General features: G+C 28.5%; 2 protein-coding genes across 3 annotated transcripts; one reads left to right on the plus strand and one right to left on the minus strand.

Moving 5' to 3' along the window:
• Positions 1-633: 633 nt before the first annotated feature.
• Positions 634-4,059, minus strand: LOC124922056 (potassium transporter 6). Its single transcript, XM_047462783.1, has 7 exons — positions 3,825-4,059; positions 3,237-3,729; positions 3,099-3,152; positions 2,758-3,018; positions 2,465-2,641; positions 2,112-2,366; positions 634-1,747 (listed from the first exon to the last, which is right to left on the minus strand). The coding sequence occupies exons 1-7, from the start codon at positions 3,861-3,863 to the stop codon at positions 723-725; spliced, it is 2,304 nt and encodes a 767-aa protein (XP_047318739.1). The 5' UTR covers positions 3,864-4,059; the 3' UTR covers positions 634-722.
• An 11,858-nt stretch (positions 4,060-15,917) lies between these two features.
• LOC124939967 (serine/arginine-rich splicing factor RSZ21-like) lies at positions 15,918-20,449 on the plus strand. 2 transcript variants are annotated; one of them, XR_007099427.1, is made up of 8 exons: positions 15,918-16,051; positions 16,187-16,287; positions 16,786-16,874; positions 17,071-17,302; positions 18,422-18,574; positions 18,697-18,747; positions 19,281-19,491; positions 19,598-20,449. XR_007099427.1 is itself a non-coding variant. In XM_047480439.1 (7 exons), the coding sequence occupies exons 2-7, from the start codon at positions 16,199-16,201 to the stop codon at positions 19,285-19,287; spliced, it is 621 nt and encodes a 206-aa protein (XP_047336395.1). In that variant the 5' UTR covers positions 15,918-16,051; positions 16,187-16,198; the 3' UTR covers positions 19,288-19,570. The 2 variants fall into 2 exon arrangements, 1 of the variants encoding a protein (XP_047336395.1); XM_047480439.1 differs by lacking the exon at positions 19,598-20,449 and having other exon boundaries at positions 19,281-19,570.
• The last annotated feature ends 2,158 nt before the right edge of the window (positions 20,450-22,607 follow it).

The following is a 22,607-nucleotide window of genomic DNA, read 5'->3' on the forward strand; positions in this document are numbered from 1 at the left end:
AAAATACAAAACTTACACTTCTTAATAACATTTAAATATTAAAATATATTCCCTCTTCTAAATTGGCAACAAGACGTGAATATTCTCACCCTAAGGTTCCTAGGTTTGAACCGGTCAGATATTATCCCTTTTTATTTTATTTTTAAATGTTAATATATAAAAAATATAAAAATTATTCATTTCAACCAAATAATACTAATTATTCAATTTTTCATCAGATATTTTTTTTTCCAAAATCAAAATAAGCTAAGTTATTCCAAAAAATACTCAAATGGATGGTCTAATTTAAAATTTTAACTACTAGACCTAGATAGTGGGGGCTATTTGCCTATGAAAACAAAACCAGAGGGTTGAATTGAATAAAACATTGTTCAATATCAGGTGTTGTGGGGCCATCAAATGTTGTTACAGTCCTTAAGGATATGCTTTTGCCAGCCATAATGTGGCTGCTAGATGCTAGCTAATAGAGCCAACCCTATTTGACTTAATAATAATATTTGGTTGGAAAGCTGGCAATTGACATTTAATTTATAATGCCCAAAGACCTTTAATAATAATATAGTTTAAGAAACTAGGATAAAGTGTCAAACAAAGACCAAATCCATTATTTTCAAGCCCATATGTTGCAAAGTTATGTAAAAGGTGTTTAAACACAAACATTTTCTATATGTAAAATTATAACTATTACTACTATAACACAAGAAGAAGCAAAATAAAAAGTGTCAAATAGTGTACATCATTCCTACTTCAAGAGTAGAAGCATGAGAAGAATTTAGTGGATATGTTGGAGCTCTACAATTTCTTGTCAAGAAAGCATACCCATAATTTATAACAAGTTTTTTCAATAAACTCGAACCTTGCATCGCCTTCACGTAAGAATGCCCCATTATATACGCCACTCCCCCTTCTCGAGCCTCCATCAACTCTCGAACCTCCTCTCGAGCCTCTCGGTCCATCTTTGGACTCTCCGGGACTATAAACCTAACTCTCTTCCTCGGTCTCCCACTATTCTCGTTCTCCTCCCTCATTTGAATTCCCGACAAATGCGTGGAAGGCGTCCCCACAACCATCATTCTATCGTCCTCACTTTCATCTCTACCCCTCCCATTTTCCTCCGTATTGTTGCTTCCCCCCGACTTCTCCGTTCGTATGAACTCCGCTATGCTACACACGAGATCCTTCTCGAACTCCACGTCATCCTTCTGAACGTCGCAGTACCCGTACCGGACTATACATCTATATATCCGGTGCTCTCGGGGGCCGATACGTCCCACCAGGTATCGCTCGTCGTGATTAACGTGGGGAATGGGGACTGATTTTATGCAGAGGAATACGAGGACTTGGTGGAAGGCCGGGAGATTCGTGACAAAGTGGGAGAAGATGGCGGGGATTCCCGAGACGAGCTCGGTGTGGATTAGACCAATGCCACGGACTCGGACTATGCCGAGCCCTGGTCCCAGTCCGAGGAGCCAATCCACGGAGACTTTGTTTTGGAGGTCGAACTCGTACTTTCTTAACGTCCCGTAATGCCAAACGTACATGATGGCCATGAAGGTGAATGCGAGGACTAGGGGCACCCATGCTCCTTCGAGAAACTTGATCATCGAAGCCGAGAAATAGAGCGCTTCGATAGCTCCAAAGAAGAGCACAAATAGGATCGCGAATGCAACGCTCTTTTGCCAACATATGACGATGACTAGAGACATTAGGCAAGTTGTCACGAGCATAACGGTTATAACCGCTAGACCTATAGTCAAATTTCAAATGTAAGAAAGTTATTAGCTCAAATACAAGCACACATTTGGAAACACTTTATTGATCTAGGTCCGGTCCACATTGTGATAAAAATTGTCTTAAATATTTTTGGAAACACTTTTTTCAGTCAGGCACGTTTGAAAAAATGTGATTTATTCTCATGAGGAAGTTAACACGAGATCATTAGCCGTCATGATCTCAATTTTGTTCCTTAGACAAAAATTTCAACTTGAGCTACCCCACCAGAGTTTGGAACTTATTCAAAATCAAATTTAAAAATTTATTTGCGGTTTCTGATCTAGAAAATGTTTCCAAATGGACGAACAACAACGTTTTGGAAAAGCATCCTGGCTTACCCGAAGCATTGCCCATGCGTTTTGTATCTCGGAAACCTATAGTAACAGCCAAACATAGAACCATCAATAGCCAATTGATCTCGGGTATATAAATCTGTCCATGTATCTTGGAAGAGGTGTGAATTATCTTCACCCTCGGAAAACAGCCTAGGGACGAGCATTGTTTGATGATCGAAAAGGTTCCAGTTATAATCGCTTGGCTTCCCACAACCGCAGCAAGTATAGCAATAATAAGAACAGGCCACCTTAGTTTCTCTAAACAAAAGAAAAATCCAATCTCTTTGTCAGTTATTGTTTAGTTTCTTCTTTTGAAAGATCTAATTAAGAACAGAGGATGGATTTTAACCAATAACCTGGGACAGAGACATAAAACCCGATTCGATAACCGTTCTCAATACCATGATGACGAGACAAGAAAGCTGCTTGTCCCATGTAAGCCAGAACCAGAGATGGATAAACAATAGACGTGAAAGCAATCTGGATTGATAGCTGAGAAAAATGTCCCAAGTCCGCAAACATGGCTTCCGAGCCTGAAAATTTCCAAAACCAAGAACAAAAGATGATAAATGAACCAAGAAAGAAACAGACAGACATACATACATATATAGAAAGAAAGAGAGATTACTATATATATATATGTATATACCAGTTATGCATAAGAGGATTCCACCCAATGATTTCCATCCATTAGTCTGAGTTTTGTTTAAGAACTTGTAGATGTAATAAGGTGAAACAGCTTGATAGACATGAGGATTCCATTTGAAAATGTTGTAGACGCCAATTGAACTGATGCAGAAAAGCCAACAAATGACTATAGGAGCAAACAAAAAACCAACCTTGTTTGTACCATAATGTTGTAGGGCAAATAACCCTATCAATATCATACAAGCAATTGGAACTTCTACATCTGAAATTAACATATATATATATATATGTTATTATCCTCCAAATAAGTGTTTGAGAATATTCAATTACAAACAGTCTTACATTTGTGATGTTCCTTTGACATGGCAAGCTCAAGTCCAGAAACAGCAGAGAAGACTGCAGAATCAAAATACCCACAAAATTAGAAGCCTTGTTTAGAAAAGAAAGAAAAAACAGAGCGGCGGCGGTGGGGGCGGCTACCAGAAATTGCAGGGGTAAGGACTCCATCACCAATAACCATACATGCACCAGTCAAAGCTAATAAAAGCAAACATTTCTGAAGAACTCTATGCTTCTCCAAAATGGTTTTCAATCTTGACCCAAAAGAATTTGGAGAAGACGAGTTGATCATATTATCATTCTTGTACTCAGCCAACTCCTCATCTACTGATTGGCAACTGGGTAGTGAATTGACTCGGGCGTGTCGACACAGGAGCGAGTAAAGAGCAAAAGTTCCTCCTTCCCCATTATCATCAGCTTTCAGAACAATGAACACGTACTTAAGTAGAGGAACTAGAGTAAGAGTCCAGAAAACAAGTGAAAATACACCATAAATCTCTTCATTTGAAGCTGAATGGTCGATATCTTCAGCAAAAGTGTTCTTATAAACGTATAATGGCGATATGCTCAAATCTCCATAAACAACTCCCAAGCTCTGATATGCCAAGGTCAAGACTGTAATCCAAGATTGTTTCTGAAACGGGGATGAGTATAAAAATTAGGGAAATCAAATGGGTTTTTTTCAAAAATTAGAGTTAAAACTGAAGAACCCTGAATTCCCAATCTCACCTTTCGATGATTGGTAGAAATCCCACCTTCCAGACCCATGACGTTTGGCCTCCAAATGCTCAAGAAACCATTTTTACCTCGGATTGAAGCAAACGAAAAGGGATGAACTGTGTAGAGAGAATAAGATGATTATGCTGTAGAATAATTTGCAGATGAAGACGAGTTATTTAAGTCTGAAAGGAGAGGTGTGGGGAATTTGTTTGCTAGTTGATGAGGAATAGAGAGAATGAATTACCTTTCCAATTTGTTGGCATCTGGAGCAGAGTTTGTTCACCAATTAATACCACCATTCTGGGTTATCTCACTGCACTTGCTGACGTGTATTATATTACATTTAGGGCTCAAATGGTGAGTTAAACGGTTAATCGGTTTCGAGTTAGATTCGGTTTTACCTCTTCTTATTTTACAAACAAACTCGGTTAACCGATCATGTATTTTATTTGATTTAAATGAAATAATAATTTGAATATTTTATTAATTATGTATATATTAACAAATTTAATAACATCTTATTGTTAAACCCCGTAAACAAATTATTGATAGAAAAATAATTTAACGAAGTCACATTCATAACCTATTATTCTACTTAGAACATTTTAAATATTAGGAGTGAAACTATAACATTTTAGGTTAGTGAAATCCTTTTTTATGAACTTGGTTAAGAGAGTGGAGGTAGAATGGAAAGAGATCAGAAAGTTTGGGGATAACTAACTTTTGATATCATGTGTTTTTAGCTCATAAAGGAAAGGGTTTGGTAACGGTAAACGGTATATTTGATAAATAATAATAATTTTTTTAATTTTCTTTTAACTAAAATTTGGTTTGTCATGACCGGGTTCTTATAAAAGTTTTTTTAAAACTTGGGTTATTTGAATAAATAATGATCGGTATTGATTTTGAGGATTTAATAATATTTTTAAGTAAAAAGTTTAAAAATATATTAATATATACAATAATAAAATATAAAATAATAATTAAAAATATAAAATATTTTAATATTTTGATTAATGAATTACAGGTTAAAATTATTAATATTTTTTTTGTTTTTGATTGAAAAAAAAAAGTTAAAAAGACATCTTATAATCTCTACTTTTATTTATATTAAAAAATGATGAGATATTTAGTAACAACTTTTATCATATAAATTAGTTAGTAAAATTTGAAATATAATTTTATATTAATAAAAGATATGCCATAGAGTGTTTATAATATGAATTCATGCATAAAACTAACATAACAATAACAACTAACGGCTCGGATGAGCAAATCAGGTAAAACATTTTTTTCTTTGGTCCTCAGAAGGGAATGAGAAGAAAAAAAAAAAAGATGATTATTAGAAAAAAGATCATAATATTTTATTTTTAATTTATCGTGAAATTGACATTGCATCTACTTTTTCGTGTATAATATACTTATAATAAGTGACACAAATTTAAGAGGGTAAATGAATATTGTCCACAAGTTCTATATATAGGGAAATTTTGGAAGGTGGATTGTCCAAATGTGCATTTTTTTTAGGTGGATTGTAAATTTTAAAAATAAATTATAAGGAAGTTATAAATATGATATTTCATCATTTTATATCTTTATTTGATAAAGATAGCTGAACAAATTAAATACATTAAAGAATTTCTTAAATGGTAAGTCTCTTATATTATAATCATAAAATTCTCAATAAGTTTGAGGGTTATTAGTTTTTTAAATTAAGAAAAATAAATTTAAAGAAGTTTGAGATCACCTTTGTTTAGGGCCTTAACAACATTATCATTTAAAATAGATTTTTTAATTTATATATATATTATACTAAAAATAGAGAATTTCTCAAATATAATTTTATAATCAAGAGTCTATTAGTTTCTCTATTAGTTGTAAACGTTAACACTTTAAATTCAATGGTATGACGAGTTTATGAAATGACATTTGGTACGACAATACAATATGAGTGATTTTTGTTCTTACAATTTTAAAAGGCTTATTAAATATATTAGCACTAAAGAATTTAATAAGTCAAAAGTTAATATTTATTTATTTATAATACTCATCTATAGTTACATAAAAGAATAGAATCATATATTAGAAAAGAATCAAACATAATCCACACAAAAATCCTAGTATTCGATTTATAAGCCAATGAATGCAACTTTATAGAGGTGGTGATATGTACTTCATGGTCGAAGATAAGTCAAATGGGTGGTGGGATAAGAGTATTTTTCATTATTAATTAACTTATCAAATATATTTCTTTTCAATTATTTTTTAAAGATAAATCAAATCATTTAATGTGTAAGTTTTATTTGACTTCCATTCTAAAATTATGGGATTTATAAATACTTTTGAATTAACTTGATCTAAAATAATATTATTTATTGTATACATACCATCATTTAAATATTAATTTGAAAAAAATAAAGTTACTTTAAATATCTTCCACACGAATACGTCTTTTGATTTGGTGCACAAAAATCAAAATATGGGTTATTAATTATATAATGAGTCGATGACTAGTCTTGAATAATGAAAAAATATATATTTTATGTATGAACAGTCATGGTCCCATGGACAAAGATTGTTGGAGGTTTGTGTTTTGTTGTGATTTTATAAAGAAAAACTTATTTTATATATAATAAAGTAATTTTAAATACTACAAAATAACAAATAACTATTTAACTAACTAGTTTTTTTTTTTTGAAAAAAATTGAACCACAATTTTACTACTTTGATGCCTACAAAAATAATCATAAAGAGTTGCTCTAATGTCAGTTATTCAACTCTAAAATAAAAATAAGTCAATAGTGTGTCAAAATAGTAAACTAATATGTTTACTTTGTTTTTGTCATTTTATTGTAAAAATAAAAATAAGTCAATAGTTTGCCAAAATAGTAAACTAGCATGTTTACTTTGTTTTTGTCATTTTATTGTAATTTCGCGAAACATGATTTGTGAAATGTTCAAATTAAATTGACTTATTTAAATGCAATTAAAAAAATGAAAACTTACATGAAACAACTTACATATTGGAGGGTATATAACAAGTTTATTAAGTTTTCTTATTTGAATTTGTTGAGAGAATTTCAAAATAAACTACAATTGCATTAAATATTATTTCATTTTCTGGGTTGATTAAGGTTTAATTAATTAATAATATATTTTTTATTAATTATCACTCCTTTATAATTTTCATTCAAATTATTAATTAAAATATAATTGATTTTAAGAAATCAATTTGTACTTAACACACCTTAAATTAAAATAAATAGTTACGAGGGTGAGGGTGAAACTAATATTCTACATTAAATATATATATATATATATATATATTAATAAAAAAATATAAATTTATTTTATAATATTTTTATCAAATAAAGTCAAATAAAAAATTAAAATATTTTATGTACTTTGATAGTGACCCTGCAATGATTAATGGTTGATTCTTCTCCACAAAAAATATGGCACAATCTTCTTCAAGATATTCAAACCTTCGGGGTATTTTATACAACTAAATTTGACCATTTTTTAAAATATTTATATTTATTATTATCACGGAACTAAACAAGACTTTTGTTATTTAAAAAAAAACACACTTTTAATTTATTTATAGGGTAAATAAGACACAATCTTTTGTAGAAGGAAATAGTTGACTAGTATATATATATATAAAAGATATAATTTATCAAATGATGCATGACAACTCAAACATCCGACATGTTCATCGTAGAGGAAAATCAAAACCCTGACTTCAATTTGCAATATATAATTAATATGTGTAATGAATACAAAATCACAGAAGATCTTAAGTTTTCTTCAAATTCCGAATCAATAATTCTATAAACTATCCATATTTAGAAATATTCACTCATTACTCGTTTGTATTTTTTTTAAATAATCAACACAATTAAAATAATAAACGTTTAAACACAACGATAAAAACAAAACAAACAATAAGAAAAAATTAAAAACAAAATACAATTTATTGACTCGAAAATCCTCAAATAGAGTGACGAGATCCCAAAATGAATCAACAAGTTTTTCAAATCTATTTTCCGACATCTCGTAATAATGACATTGTGAATGATGTTAACGGTCTACTATGGTCGTTAAATGTTCTCCGATTTTTTTAAGTTCATCTTTTAAGTTTCACTCTTTTAGCTGTCGTAACCTATTGAATTCCAATCAAACCATTTTAAAAAAATGAAAATCCACAAAGTTTAATTACATATTAAACGATGATTTAGTTTGATGTTTAGCCATATATACTCCAAATTATTTGAAATTGAGACGTTTTTCTCACTTCTATTGTAGGTCAATTGAATTTGGGCATATGTTTAATTCTTGAATTAATTATTTTTAACCACTTTTGATGATATACTGAAAATAATTGAGAACCTTAGAAAGACATGAGAATATATTCTCCATTAATCATACACTTGCTTTTACTCTATAGCATCTCTGCAACTTGGCTGTTCAATTTAGGATTTAGGGTTTGATTTTAAACATACTTTCTTGTTGGTGAGTGTCAAATCAAAATTTTAGAAACTTTTTGTTCATTAATTAGCTAATAATTAACGATCCGGATGTCCGACCGCACGTTATTGTTGCTGCAAGGGTTTGATTCTCCATTTTGTTTATGGATCAAGAAAGCTTTACCTTTTTAGCAGTTTTGATACCAAAATAGAAGATAAGATTTGATCTTTTGACATATTTGATTTTGAATTTTCAGTAAAAAAAATAATAATAATTTTTAATTCTTACATTTTATTGAATGCATGAATGTTTTACATAGAGTTTATATATATTAACATATTTTATTTCAATCAATTTAAAGTCATTTAAATTAAAAATAGATGGAAGAAAAAACCTTGTCACAAAAGCAAAATAATCAAGAAACAAGCTTTTAAAAGATGATGGATGAGAAAAGTTACTTGGGTAACATGAGTACAAATGTCTTGATTTTGATTCATATTAAATGTCTTAATGAAAATAAAAGTCGTCTAATTAAGTTTCAAAAAATTATAATTAGATGCGTTTTTGTTTTACTTCTCTATTTCTTTCTGACTAGATGACCAATATTTTTTTGTGGACAATAATTCTGCACAAATCAACATCATATTTTTCATAAACTAACAATAGACTTTGTCAATACTTGTGCAACCTTTAAAGTGTTAAACTAATTTAGGGGCAACTAATGAGAATATATGATGGCAGCTATTTAAAGTGATTTCTTTTGTGTGCGATTATCAGTTAAAATTTTTTAGTGGCGCATCGTCTTAAAGTTCATACATCCTCAATGACGTTTCAATGTACCAAGAAGTATCCCATACAAGAATGATCTAACTATGGAATAACATACTTGGAATCCATCTAGTTCGGATCAAGGACAGATTTATTAATAAGGCTATCTGAGTTGTAGCCCGGGTGGTCCAAAATATTTTGTATATATAGAAGTAACATTAATATAAAAGAGGGCAATAGTGATAAAATATCGTCTCTATTGACTGTTTCCCGTCGCTAAAGGGAAATAAGGCAAATTTTGTTTGTTTACTTGATATTATTATTATTATAATCTGAGTAGATTTTGTGAAAAGTTTTTAGTCTAGATAGATTTCAAATTCTAACTCCATCCTTGAATCCGGGTGCCTTATATATGTTTAAAAAATCTCAAAATTAGTGTTTTGTACTCTTTATAATGGTTCTTAAAGAAATATAGTATATATGATAATAGATCACTTATCATATTGATCTTTGATCCTAATTAAAGTTCGTATTATGTTGTCTTATCTATGGGGATCATCAAAATTAATTATCACTCCCATTGACCTAATCTTTTTTTCGACAATAAAACGTGCAATCAATTGGTACCACTTATTATTATTATTGAGAAAATTGATACCACTTATTTGATTTTACTTTGGTTGAGAAATAACTAAAGTGCAATCAATTATCACATTTTCAATTGAAGAAAATTGGTGTATGGGTGTTTGATTTTTAATTGAGAGCAAGTTGGAATGATTGGTTATAATTTCTTACATTTACTATCCATACAAATATGTCAAACAAGTTGGGGGTTTAGCTTTTTCTTCACTATAATTAATGGTGGGATCACAATAAAATTTGAATTCCACCATCTTATAAATGTTGACCAATAAAATTTGGTCTTCTAATGATTAACCTTTCTTCCTTGAGGGAAACTAATTGTTAGACTTTCCAACTCCACGGCTCCTAACGAATGAAGTTGTCCTAATATTCCCATCCTAATGTCCAAGACTCAAAAGAATACTAAAATTGATGATTTTTGCCTCGAGAAATAATAATAAAAATGTTTCAATATCGTATTTCCATAGAGAAGTAGATCTTCTCCTTGTACCTTTAATCAAGGATGAACTTTGAACTGCTAAATCAAAATAAACACACTTACAAAAAATAAGTATTTTAATCAATGATTTTGATCGATCCCTCCCATGGGGAAGTAGATATTCTTCCACCTTAATCAGGATAAATAAGCTTATACAAAATAATTATTTTAATGAATGATCTTGTTAGAATCTTTAAAGGTTGTGATGTACATTTTACAACAAAATATATTCAAATGACAAACTCTCAATAAATATATTCAATTGACAAACTCTCAATATACTAGACATCTTTGAAACTTCAAAAACAATTCTTAATTTAGGAATTATCACCTCAAGGTCTAGTAAGACATTTTCTTAAGGTTGTTTAGGTTTCTTGTTATTTTCTTATTTATGGTTTTATGATCCACCCAAACAACCCCGAAGTTTGGAGGCTACGAGTATAAAATATTTATTCTTATCTTTTATTTAACTTCTTATATTTTATGTTATATTGAAAATATTTATAATTTGTATTATATTTAGAATAAGTAATTTAATTTAGTTGATTAAATGATATAATAGTTTTAAAGAGGTTTTAGGCGCAAACGTTGTTAAGGTATTTTAAAAAATAAAATAAAATTGGGACTCAAAACGACTGCATTGATTGTCTTGCTCTAGAATGATATCGATGGTTTCATGTAACTTTGTTAAGATTGTTTGTTTTATGTGGTAGTTTTTTTTATAATATATATATATTAGAAAGTGATAATAACCCAAATACTCTAGTTTTGTCATTTGAACTATGTTGTTTTATTAATCAAATTTTATATTTCATTTACTTAATAACTCATAAATGAAACTTTAATTTTCTTTTACCTTATTTTAGTACATATTCTATTAAATAATTGATTAATTTTTGTTTCAAAATCAGGACTGGTCTTTAATTCCATAAATAAAATGATCAAACAACAATTACAAAACTCTCAAATTAAAGTAGTTGTGAAGTTTGAACCCATCAAATTAAATTTGTTTTATTTGTTTTGTATTTACATATATATCATAAACATTCCTACAACAAACTAAATACTTTATATAAAGACTTTTATCAACCAAAAAAAAAATTGAATTTAGGAAAATAACACAACTCACTAAAATCATGGTTCATTACTTCAATATTTAACGTTTTTAATAAAAATTAAATCAATCATCTTTAATTTTTATCATTAAAGAATGATCATATTGTCTGAGTTACTAAAAGTATTATCATTATAAATAATATCTTAAATATATTTGAGTCTTCCTACCCCAAATCATTTACATGTATTAAAGAAATTTATCTACATTTGTGCACTAGTTATTCAATGCAAACCAATCTTAAAAAATTTAAAGCACAAAATTGAGTTTCATATCATGATTCATGAGGATTGGCTTAAAATTGGATAGCATTAGAAATTGATGACATACAAAAGAAAGTCTTCGATCATATGCTTAAAGCGACGTGTCATAATATGGCCCACAAATAAGAAATCTTGCACCACGCAATATTATTATTTAGGCAAATGCCTTTTTAATAATCGAGTAAAAAATAATAATTGATTGATGATTTTGATAAAGTGATTATTTAAAAATAAATAAAATAAAAAAAATAGTAATTTAAAATAGAGTATTTTAATATTTTTATTAATGAGACGAGTGATATAATTGTTAAAAGGTAATTGATTAAAAAATTATTATTTTTAAATTATTTTAAAAACCAAAACAAAACAAAGTCTTGTTTAAATTAACATAACAAATTATTTAAATACATCCCTCTAATAATTTAACAAATATAACTCTATAATAACTTTAATATTAAGTTCCTTACATCACCAACAAAACTTTTTCTACAATATGAAAACAGATGAGGCTAATTTTGCTTCCAACATATTTTTATTATTAATTATAGGTTTTAACTATGCTATTATTATTTCAAATTATAATTATAAGATTCTTCGCAAAAGCTTCAAGTTATAAGATGATGCGCCTAAATTTTTATAATTCCAATTGTATACACATACTTTTCGGGGTTAGACCTAGTCATGTTTAAGATTTTTATTAGAAACATCGTTTTCAAAGACTAACTTTTTGTGGTGGTGTAAGTTGTAACACAATATAAAATGCATTAGAAAAAATATATATAAGGCACCCAAATAAGTTTGTGTACCTAAAATTTTAAGTGGTGGGACATCTTTGTCTTTTCCTTTTCCATAATCTTCTTCTTTACCTAATTTTTTTAGTGCCTATTGAGTCTTTCTCCATATATAATCGTGTCACACCCGATGGATGGAGACCCGATCTTATATTAATCATTTATAAACGAGTTTTTTCTCACTTTTAAATTCGTTTTTTAAAATCATGCGAACGAAAACAATCAAGTGTTTTAGAGTATAATAGTAACTTGTAGTCTAACCATATTTAACAATATAAGTAGATGAGTTTTATCGATTCCTTTTAAGTATTCTTTAACGAGAAAGTGTTTTGTGATGCAAATAAAAAATGAGTTTATTTAATTTTTTTAACACATATTTTAGGTTAGACATCTTTAAAACAAAGTGCCCACAATAAAGGAAAAAGTTTTTGGATAATTTTATTTGTCGCCACCCCCCTTCTTCCCGACTTTTGAATTGACAACATCAAGATAGATAGGCCATACTAATTAAGACTTGTTTGGTACATCAATTGATATAATTAGTTAATTGTTTTCTTAGTTCAATTACAATAGTTATCCAAGTATTTGATTTCTTCAATATAAAGATCCTTTTTTATAAAAGTTTATTGAAATTGATCTTTCATTTCATTTTCTTCTATAATAATTGATGGACTACATTTTTATTTATTTTTTTCAAATGAAAGTTGGTAAGGGCCAGACTACTTTGTCCATTAGTAAAACTATTTGAATAAATGCTACAAAATTGGTTTTGGTTGGCTGCTATATGTATGCTCAGGATGTAACAACCACAAAAAAATAATCAAATAAAATATAATTAAAATTATTCTCTTAAATACTTAGCAAGATAGTAATAACCCGCAATATGTTTAAGTGAGAATTAAACTCGTTTGTTATTTACAAACTACCAACATTGAATATCGAGATATTTGTGTATTTGAAGATGTGGGTTGAGATATTTGTTGATAGATGTTTTTACCAAATTTAAATTATGATTATTTTGTAAGCAGCAATTAATGAGACGAGCGTGTAGCAGTTGACACACGGTGGTCGGTGAAGTGTCAATTTCAATATAATTAATGAATTTTTGGTCACACGTGGGTCGAATATGGGTCGGTTACAGTTTACATTTTGTCTATTATGACTCTTCCAAATGTCTTGAATAAAATGTGGATTTTCAAACTTCAAACAAACAATAGTAAAAACCAAGAAAAATTGAATCTCAAATTTAAAATTATACTTTTGTTTTTCTCAACTAAACATGTCTGGCTAGAACAACTCAGTTGGGCCAATATCAGAACATTACTTTCTGGATCTAAAATAGAAGCCCAATTAAAGCTCAAATGATTTTTCTTTTAATTTTAATTTTAATTTTAAAAAGTTAGCAAGATGTTATCAATTATAACATTTAATTAATTAATTAAAATATTATCTATTAAAAAATATTATTTCATTCTTATATATTATTACTATTTAAATTTTTTACTTAAAAAATAATACCCATTTACTTCAAATCATTACCTATCAATATTTTTTTAAATAAATCACACTTTTTTTTTTAAATTACCGAAAAATAGAAATCTTAGTTTTTTTTTTTTATAGTTTTTTTTTTATAAATTCTTTTTTCATTACATTATTATCATTCTAATTATTAAATAATTCATTTTATCATATGAAATATTAAAATATTTTTAATTTTATTAAATTTAAATTTTAAATTCAAAAGACATTTTAATAATTAAACTAATTCAAAACTCAAGTAACATATTTCTTTATTAAATAGATTTTTTTGAACAAAATTCTAGAAAAACTAAAATTTTACCTAAAAAAATAAATGTCACAAATTCAATTTAAAAGTTGAAGTTAGTGTAGGGTGTAATGGCTTCTAACAAAAATAAGGAAATTTGAACTTTTGAGGTAAAACTTTGACATTATTAAATGATTAAACTAATTAAGTTTTATTTAAAATATTATTTTATGATAATTATATTTATCACTTAAATATAATTATATTTAAAAAATTGTCAAAATAATTTTATTTTTTTTAAAAATTAATTCTTATTAAATTAATTAATAAATACTCAAACTTGATAGGGATCAATTACCGAGAATAATACAAAATAACATTTATCAAAATAGACACTTGATATTGATGATGTAGATATCAAATTATACAAATAGTATAAAAATTAAAAATATATATTCAATGAAACGTTCACACAATTTTTTTATGGTGATTCTAAAGACAAATTCAAGCGAGGATTATTAAGTAGAACAAACCGTAATGTCTGAATGTGGTAGGGCCTGATCAACTGTCCGATCACCATCCAAAATAAAAAATAAGAAAAAAATTAAATCCCTACCGGATAGAGGCCCCTATTTTTTCAATGTACAGATTCATGATCCGCTCATTCGTGAAAATGTTGGACAAAGGTAGTTGCAAACTTTGTTTGAAGCGGATGATATTTTGGATAAAGTTATTTTTTTTTGTAGACGTTCACTTGCATCACAAACACAAGTGCTCTATGAACCATGCAATAAGGTGACCCATAACACAGAGAGGACACCATCGGCAAAGGGACTGAGCAAGCTGGCTCCAGTACTGTACGATCGACGAGCGTTGGAAAGAGAGCTCTTTTACCGGCGTTTTTAAATTGACTCAAGTAAGCGTTGCATTATTTCCTTCCTTTCCGGGCTCCGGTCTTGTTGTTCTAGAATAATTAACTTTCTATTCAAAGCATGCATGCAAGTTGATCGTCCAAAAAAATATTTCTGGTCGGGCGGATCAGGATTCCTATTAGATTAGATTTAGATAGAAGTATTAAAATCAGGCTCAGGACACACAATATTGAATGGCTAATTCTCCTCCGGACCTTCGATTCGAGTGAGCGCTACCAGATCTGATTCAACTGAATATGAGACTTGGATACGCTCTTGCTCCCCGTGATTTTGAAAGAATCTATACCAAATATTTTAGATGACATTCTGACCTTCGATTCGAGTGAGCGCTGCCAGATCTGATTCAACTGAATATGAGACTTGGATACGCTCTTGCTCACCGTGATTTTGAAAGAATCTATACCAAATATTTTAGATGACATTCAAAATTATTTTTAGTCGAGTATTCTTAAACAAAAGTTAGAAACTTACAAATAGTATGAGAATATATGTAGGAGGTTTTTCTCTAGTAACTCTTTATTACAAAACTAGAAAGAATAACTCTAAATACAATAATTTTGTCTCATTTGCGATTATGAAAAAAAACGAACATAAACTTGAGAAATGATTATTAACACAATCAAAAGGTATGAGAAACAAACGACCTAATTAAGAGTATTATTAAAATTACAAAAATTCAAGACGAATATCATATTAAAACGCGACACCAACTCAAATCTTAGCATTGAAAATAAATATGATTTTAAAAACTTTTATACATTTTATTTTTTAAAAAAAGAGTGAAAAGAAAGTATTATTAGCTTATAAAAAAAGCAATAAATAAAAGGATTAATGTTTTTTTTTTGTATATATATATATTACTTGATATGGCTAGCAAGTAGCAAGTAAAACATTATTGGGGGGTTTTTGTTCGCATGAAATAAACAGCACCAAGGGTTTGGAGGAAAGTGGAGATCGTCGCCGACCGCATATCGGCTCGATCGAAGGTTTATCAAACATCAAATTTCTCACAGGTAACAACTTTTCTCCTTATTACACCGCTTCTTTCTCTATCTCTCCTATCTTTCTGCATACTAGGATAAACCCTAGGCTACATACGACGAGACTTGTTTACGAATGTAAAAAACAATGCATTATTCCACTTCCAGGCTACTACTGTAATGGCTCGAGTTTTTGTTGGGAATCTGGACCCGCGTGTCACAGAAACCGAACTGGAAGATGAATTCCGTATCTACGGAGTTCTTAAGAGGTATGTATACTTTTCTATAATAATATTCTCAGTTGGGTCAAGACAAGAGGTAGTTTTTTATAGCTTATTTTGTGTAGCAGTTTAGTTTTCATGGCCAAGTTTTCAGTTTTATATGATTTATGTGTGAGTAGTCTGATGAAACCAAAAACTGAATGTGGTCTCCTCAATTAAAAATGACTAATTTAATGGTCTATACGCTCAGGCTGCAAGAATACGCTTTTCAATCCTATCATAAGTTCTTAGATAGCTGAATTGAAGATATGTTTTCTTTTTAATATGAGCTTAATTTTTCCTTTGATTCATCTTTGACTTCATTTTGTGACTTATTTTGGCAATGTTTGCAGATCTTGATTTGAAACCTTTTGTGAGTCCTGGAAATATGTTACAAATATAATTTCTCAGATACTTTACATTTGCAAGTTAATATGGTTGTGGTTGTTGGCGATAGAATTGCATTGGTCATCCTAGCTAAATATTTTTATTTGTGCGACTTTTCAGTGTATGGGTTGCTAGGAGGCCACCTGGTTATGCTTTTATTGAGTTTGACAACCGTAAAGATGCACTTGACGCAATAAGCTCTTTAGACGGTAATTATCCACATGTTTATACTTAAAAGGATCGAGTGTTATTTCCTTATATTTACCGGTAGACCAGTTTTCTTCTAGCAGCTAGCTTAACATGTTCTTTCGACTATTTCTTCTCTTTATTTTAGTCTCCACTCTCAAGGAGTCTCTTTTAGAATTGTTTCATCATTTTTATATTATATCTTGTATGAGTTTACAGGGAAGAATGAATGGCGTGTGGAGCTTTCCCACAACTCTAAGGATGGAGGAGGAGGAGGAGGCCGTGGAGGGCGTGGACGTGGTGGGGGTGATGCCTTGAAGTGTTATCAATGTGGAGAATCTGGCCATTTTGCCCGTGAATGTAGCTCTCGAGGAGGTCCTCCAGGTAGAGGGGGTGGGAGACGTAGAAGCCCTAGTCCCAGACGCAGAAGGAGTCCAAGTTATGGACACAGGTGCATATCCTCGATTGTTTTGTTTTGGAAACAAGTTTTTTGTCACATCCTATGTCAGAATCTATATTATAGTGTGATTTTTGTTGTTTCAATATACAAATCATTTTCTACATTCCTTTCTCACCCTTCTAGATCTTTTTGCCCTAGAACAAGGTACACTACGTGATTCCATATTCAGGAATGACAAGAAGTTGTCTAGTCAGTCTAATGCTACATGTTAGGTATTAGGAGTCTTTTCGTAATCCATAGAAGCCAAGTTCAGTGAGAGTAGTTCTGTTAGGCTTTATGTGTTCCTTTGGAAACCACAAAGAAGAATCTATTCGAGCGAGAAATGAGCGTTATTTTGTTTCCTGTCTTTTTCATACTAAATGGTAGACCTTGTATCTGATTTAGGTCTTAAACCTTTACATGAATGAGGGAAATAAAATTTGAGATGAGAAGAGAGAAGCTCTTAACAAGCTAAGACCAATTGAGAATTAAGGTGAGAAGATAGAACCCTAGATGAGGAGAAAATAAATTACACTTAGGTGAGAAAAGAGAGAAATACAAGGAGAGGTAATAGACTCAACCAATAATTTTCAGCATATCTAGTTCTAACAACTCTTCCTCTATTTATACTAATCCATCCCCTCTTCATAACTGTTAGACTTAACCGCTAAACGGCCTATCTCATCGTCTTCAACTCATCTTTATTCGATTAGACCTAACCCTTTCTCTCGTAACAGTATACTATAGGTAAGCACCTGCCACTTCCCAATAAATAAAAAGGAAAGAATCTGTCACTTCAGCATAACAGGAACCTTGCTATGATCCAAAATAGTATAAATTTTTGCTTCATTTGGTATAGAGATTTTCTTCTTAATCATAATCAAATTATTTTTTGGATTACGATCACATTATCTTTTAGATCATTGGGATTTTTTTTTGACAAATATAACATATAAAATTTTTTGGGGTCATCATGGACAGAACAAAATTGATACCCGAGATTACGTGTTGAAATCCACAGATTTCTCTTGTTTCTTGTTGCAGAACTATGGTTCCTTCAAATTGTTTTTGATGTATCTGATATTTAGTTGGTTAGTCTTGGTACATTTAATGTTAATGATGAAATTATAGTCCTCGTGGAAGAAAATCTCCTGTGCGGCGCAGTATATCACCCTATCGTGGAAGGAGATCTCCAGTGCGGCGCAGTGTATCACCTTATCGTGCGCGGAGTAGGTCACCTCCATATCGTCGTGCTCCCCGTCATGATTCACCCATTGCGAATGGGTATGTCAATGCATTATTATTATTATTATTGCATATACTAACAACTCCTACCCATGGGATTAATTTTATTCCTTGGTGTTCTAATCAATTGTAGAAATCTATCTGTTATTGACTTATTGCAGTAGGTCATCTCCGTATCGTCGTGCTCGTCGTGCTTCACCTTATGCTAATGGGTAGGTCAATGTCATCCTTTCATTATTCTTAATTTTATCAAAACTCATGCTGGATAAGATGGAACAACCAAATCAATGAATTTAGTTGATGCACTTCTTCATCATTTTGGTTATTTAGTCTTTATGTTGAATAAAATAGATTAGAAAGAAAAAAAACAGGACAAATGTTTCCTGCAGGAACACTTGGATTTTCAGCTACCATGTGTTATTTATTCCTATAATACTATTTCTACTTATTTTTTCTTGAAAAAAATGAAAATTCCATTATAAGTATGTACAAATAATCACTTGTAGTCATGAATATAGAGAAAGACATCAAATGTCAGTGGTGCTCACTTGAGAAAAATGGAAAATGCATGAAGTTCTCTTAATAATTCCTCATAACTAATTTCCTTCATTTCTTGGTGTCATGTATTCTCTTATTTGCTATGATCCTTAAAGGCGAAGTCTATAATATTTTCTTGAAATTGTTATTTTCCTTTTTGACATTTTCTCACCATATTCCATTACTTATATGAGCGGTTACTTCACAGAGATTGATACTTGGACTGACATGAAGCTTGATGGGAGAGAGGACATGGAGGAACTGATGGATCTGAAGTTTGTAGTAGTTACTAAGATATGTTATCAGACTGAATGTAGTTAAGCTTCCTCCATATCTGGAAAACTGCTTTGTGAAACCAATGCATAGACATGACTCACATTTTGCATCGGCTTCTCTGTGCTTCTTTCTGCAGTGCACAGGTTTCTTTAGTTATTTTGAACTGCTATATATAAACCGCTGTCTTGATCGTAATAGAATGGTGTTCTGAGTATTTCTATATTTCTTTTGTTTTGAGCAAACTTTTAGGGTTTACAACCTCTACATGTGTTGCACATGAACGTCGTCTACTTGCTGTTGCTCCGTGTGCTTATTGAACATGGCTCACAAATTAATCTGCAATTTATTGTACTGTCAGTCAAAGCTTCCGCTTTCTTGCTTAGGACCAGACCTTTACACTTTTCAGCCTAATCTAATGGTTGATGAGGAAGCTGCCTGATTTGATTGCTTCTTTTGCTTTATTGAGTCAAGTGTATGAACACACCCTCCAGCTAGGCAAAGATGCAAAGTGATTTCACAAATTGCCAAGTTGTTTATTCAACATATACCTAAAGTTCTTTTGCCTGTCTACTATACTAGTGTCATTAGTTATCTGATATGAGTTCCAACACTAGTTAATGGTGATGATCAACGGATGATTATGCAGCCAATCTTGTTATGGTAGCATTTAATCGTGGCTTCACATAATGATATTAGTGTCATTAGTTATCTGATATGAGTTCCAATACTAGTTATTGGTGATGATCAAGGGATGATTATGCAACCAATCTTGTTATGGTAGCAATTGATCGTGGATTCACATAATGATGCTTACTCTTCTTCGTTTGTCTATGAGAAGACTACTTTGGTAATTTCAACTGTCCAGTATAGTTTAACTTTAAGTTAGAGAGTAATATTGCCCATCATGGTATTTGTGACCTCGGTCTTCATGTCTTATGTTGTCTGTTTATTATTACTAACAACATAATATATTTCTATTGATGGATCTTTGATGTGTGTATAATAGTTTTATATGTTAAGTAAATGTAACTAATAAATTATTTATATCATGTTATCTATTTGTTCTTTTGGCAATGATAATGATGGTTAAATTATATTGAAGCTCAAATGTTCTTTTCTTAGTTATCTTATTTGGAAACACATAGACATATTTAGATCTTGTGTTGAAATGCATAAATGTGTAATTATTCATTTTTTTTTTTTAACAATTTTCAGATTTTTTAAATAGTGTTAATATTTCATAACCATGACCTAAAGAAAAGATTTTAGCAACAAATGATAAAAATTTATTCTCTTATAAAACTGTTTGATTAGGTATAGTGTTTGATTAGGCTGTTAAGTATTAAACTATAGATATAAAAAATAATATTAAGGGATTTATATAAATAGTATTTAAAAGTCATACAATTTATATTTCAAATTAGTTAAAGTTTATATAAAAAAATTATCTTCCATATTTTTATATCTATATTATTATTTTTTTTTAAAACACTATTTTCATATTTACACTTATATTTTAATTATGTTTTTTTTTCTTCCAAATATGTTGTATACACTTTTTTTAGTTGTAGTTTGCTGAATTATATAAGAAGGTAATATATTACTAATTTACTCTCTAAATGTCAAAAAATACTGAAAAAAAATATTAGATATAGATTTTTTTTTTAATATATATAATATTAAATAAATAAATAAATAAAAATTTAAATAAATTATTGGTGTTATAAAATATATGAGATAGTTTAATATATTATGGTAAAATTTAATATATTTTGATAATCTTATTAATTATGTGAGTAATGTGAATAGTTTTCCATCATTTTTTTTTATCAATTAGATATATTATTAAATAAGGTAATTTTTAAAAAACTTGATTATTAAATTAGATCTAAAAAAATTTAAAATTTTCCATGGCAAAGTTTTAATATTTAACATCAACAAAGATATCAAACAAAATATATTTATAAATTATATAAAAAAAAAATATGAATGGAAAGATATAATAAAAAATATGAAAATTAAATAAATATTAATTTAATAATTAAATTAAATTTATATAAATATAAAGGTTAAAAATGTCTTTTACATTTTATATAACATTTTTATACTTCCAACCAAATACAAAATTATAAAATCTATATCATTTATAACTCATACTTTTAACCAAATACAAATTACATATATAATTTATATCTCTTAATATCTAATACAATTATTAACTATATAACTAATACCATATAACAAACGCCATCTTAGAGTATTAATAAATTTTCATTCTTATTAATAATGTATAATGTTGAATTTTTTAAAAAGAGAAATGATTAATATTATGTTTTATTAAAATTAGTATCAATATCTAAACTTTATTTTTAATTATATTTTATTTAATTAAAAATATAAAATATTATTATTTTTATATCATAATTATTTAAAACATATAAACTATTTAGGGTCATAATTTAATAAAATTATATTTTTCAAAAATAAATAAATAAATAAAAATTTATAAAAAAACAAAAAATTTATTTTTTAATTTTTTTATTAATTATAAATAAAAAATTATTAGGTTAAATATAATGTGTTATTTAATATATTATAACACGATATAATTTTTTTAATAATTATTTTAATTAAAATATTTCATATTTAATTTTTCTAATATTATTTAAATAATTTTTTATATAAATTTTTTATTTTAGTTTTAGTTTTTAATTAATTTATTATAAATTTATAATTAATATATAATATTTAAAATTAATTATATAAAAATGATTATTTTATTAGTAGTTATTGTAATTATTATTAAAATATTATTTTATTAATTTTATTTTAAATAATTTTTTAATATTATTTAAATAATTAAAATATTTTCTTTTAATAAAAAACTAAAAAATGTATTATTATGTTAATTATAAAAGTAGTGTAATATAATAATAAATGTTTAAATATATTAAGGAAAAATAATTAATTATTATTTTATTATTAAAACTAGTATTAATATTTCAATCTTATTTTATTTTATTTTATTTAATTAAAAAATAAAATGTTATTATTTTTAAATTTAATAAAATAAATTAGATTTTTAATAAAATATAAAATTTAATATCTTATAATATTAATTAGATTTTTTCAAAAATAAATAAATAAATTATTCAATTTTATAAATAATTATAAATGAAAAATAAATATTATGTATAAATAATTCAATTTATTTAAAAAAAAATATAATATTATAATTATAATGATTAGAGAGAGTATT

This window comes from Impatiens glandulifera, chromosome 1 (genome assembly GCF_907164915.1).
Source record: "Impatiens glandulifera chromosome 1, dImpGla2.1, whole genome shotgun sequence".
Lineage (NCBI taxonomy): Eukaryota > Viridiplantae > Streptophyta > Magnoliopsida > Ericales > Balsaminaceae > Impatiens > Impatiens glandulifera.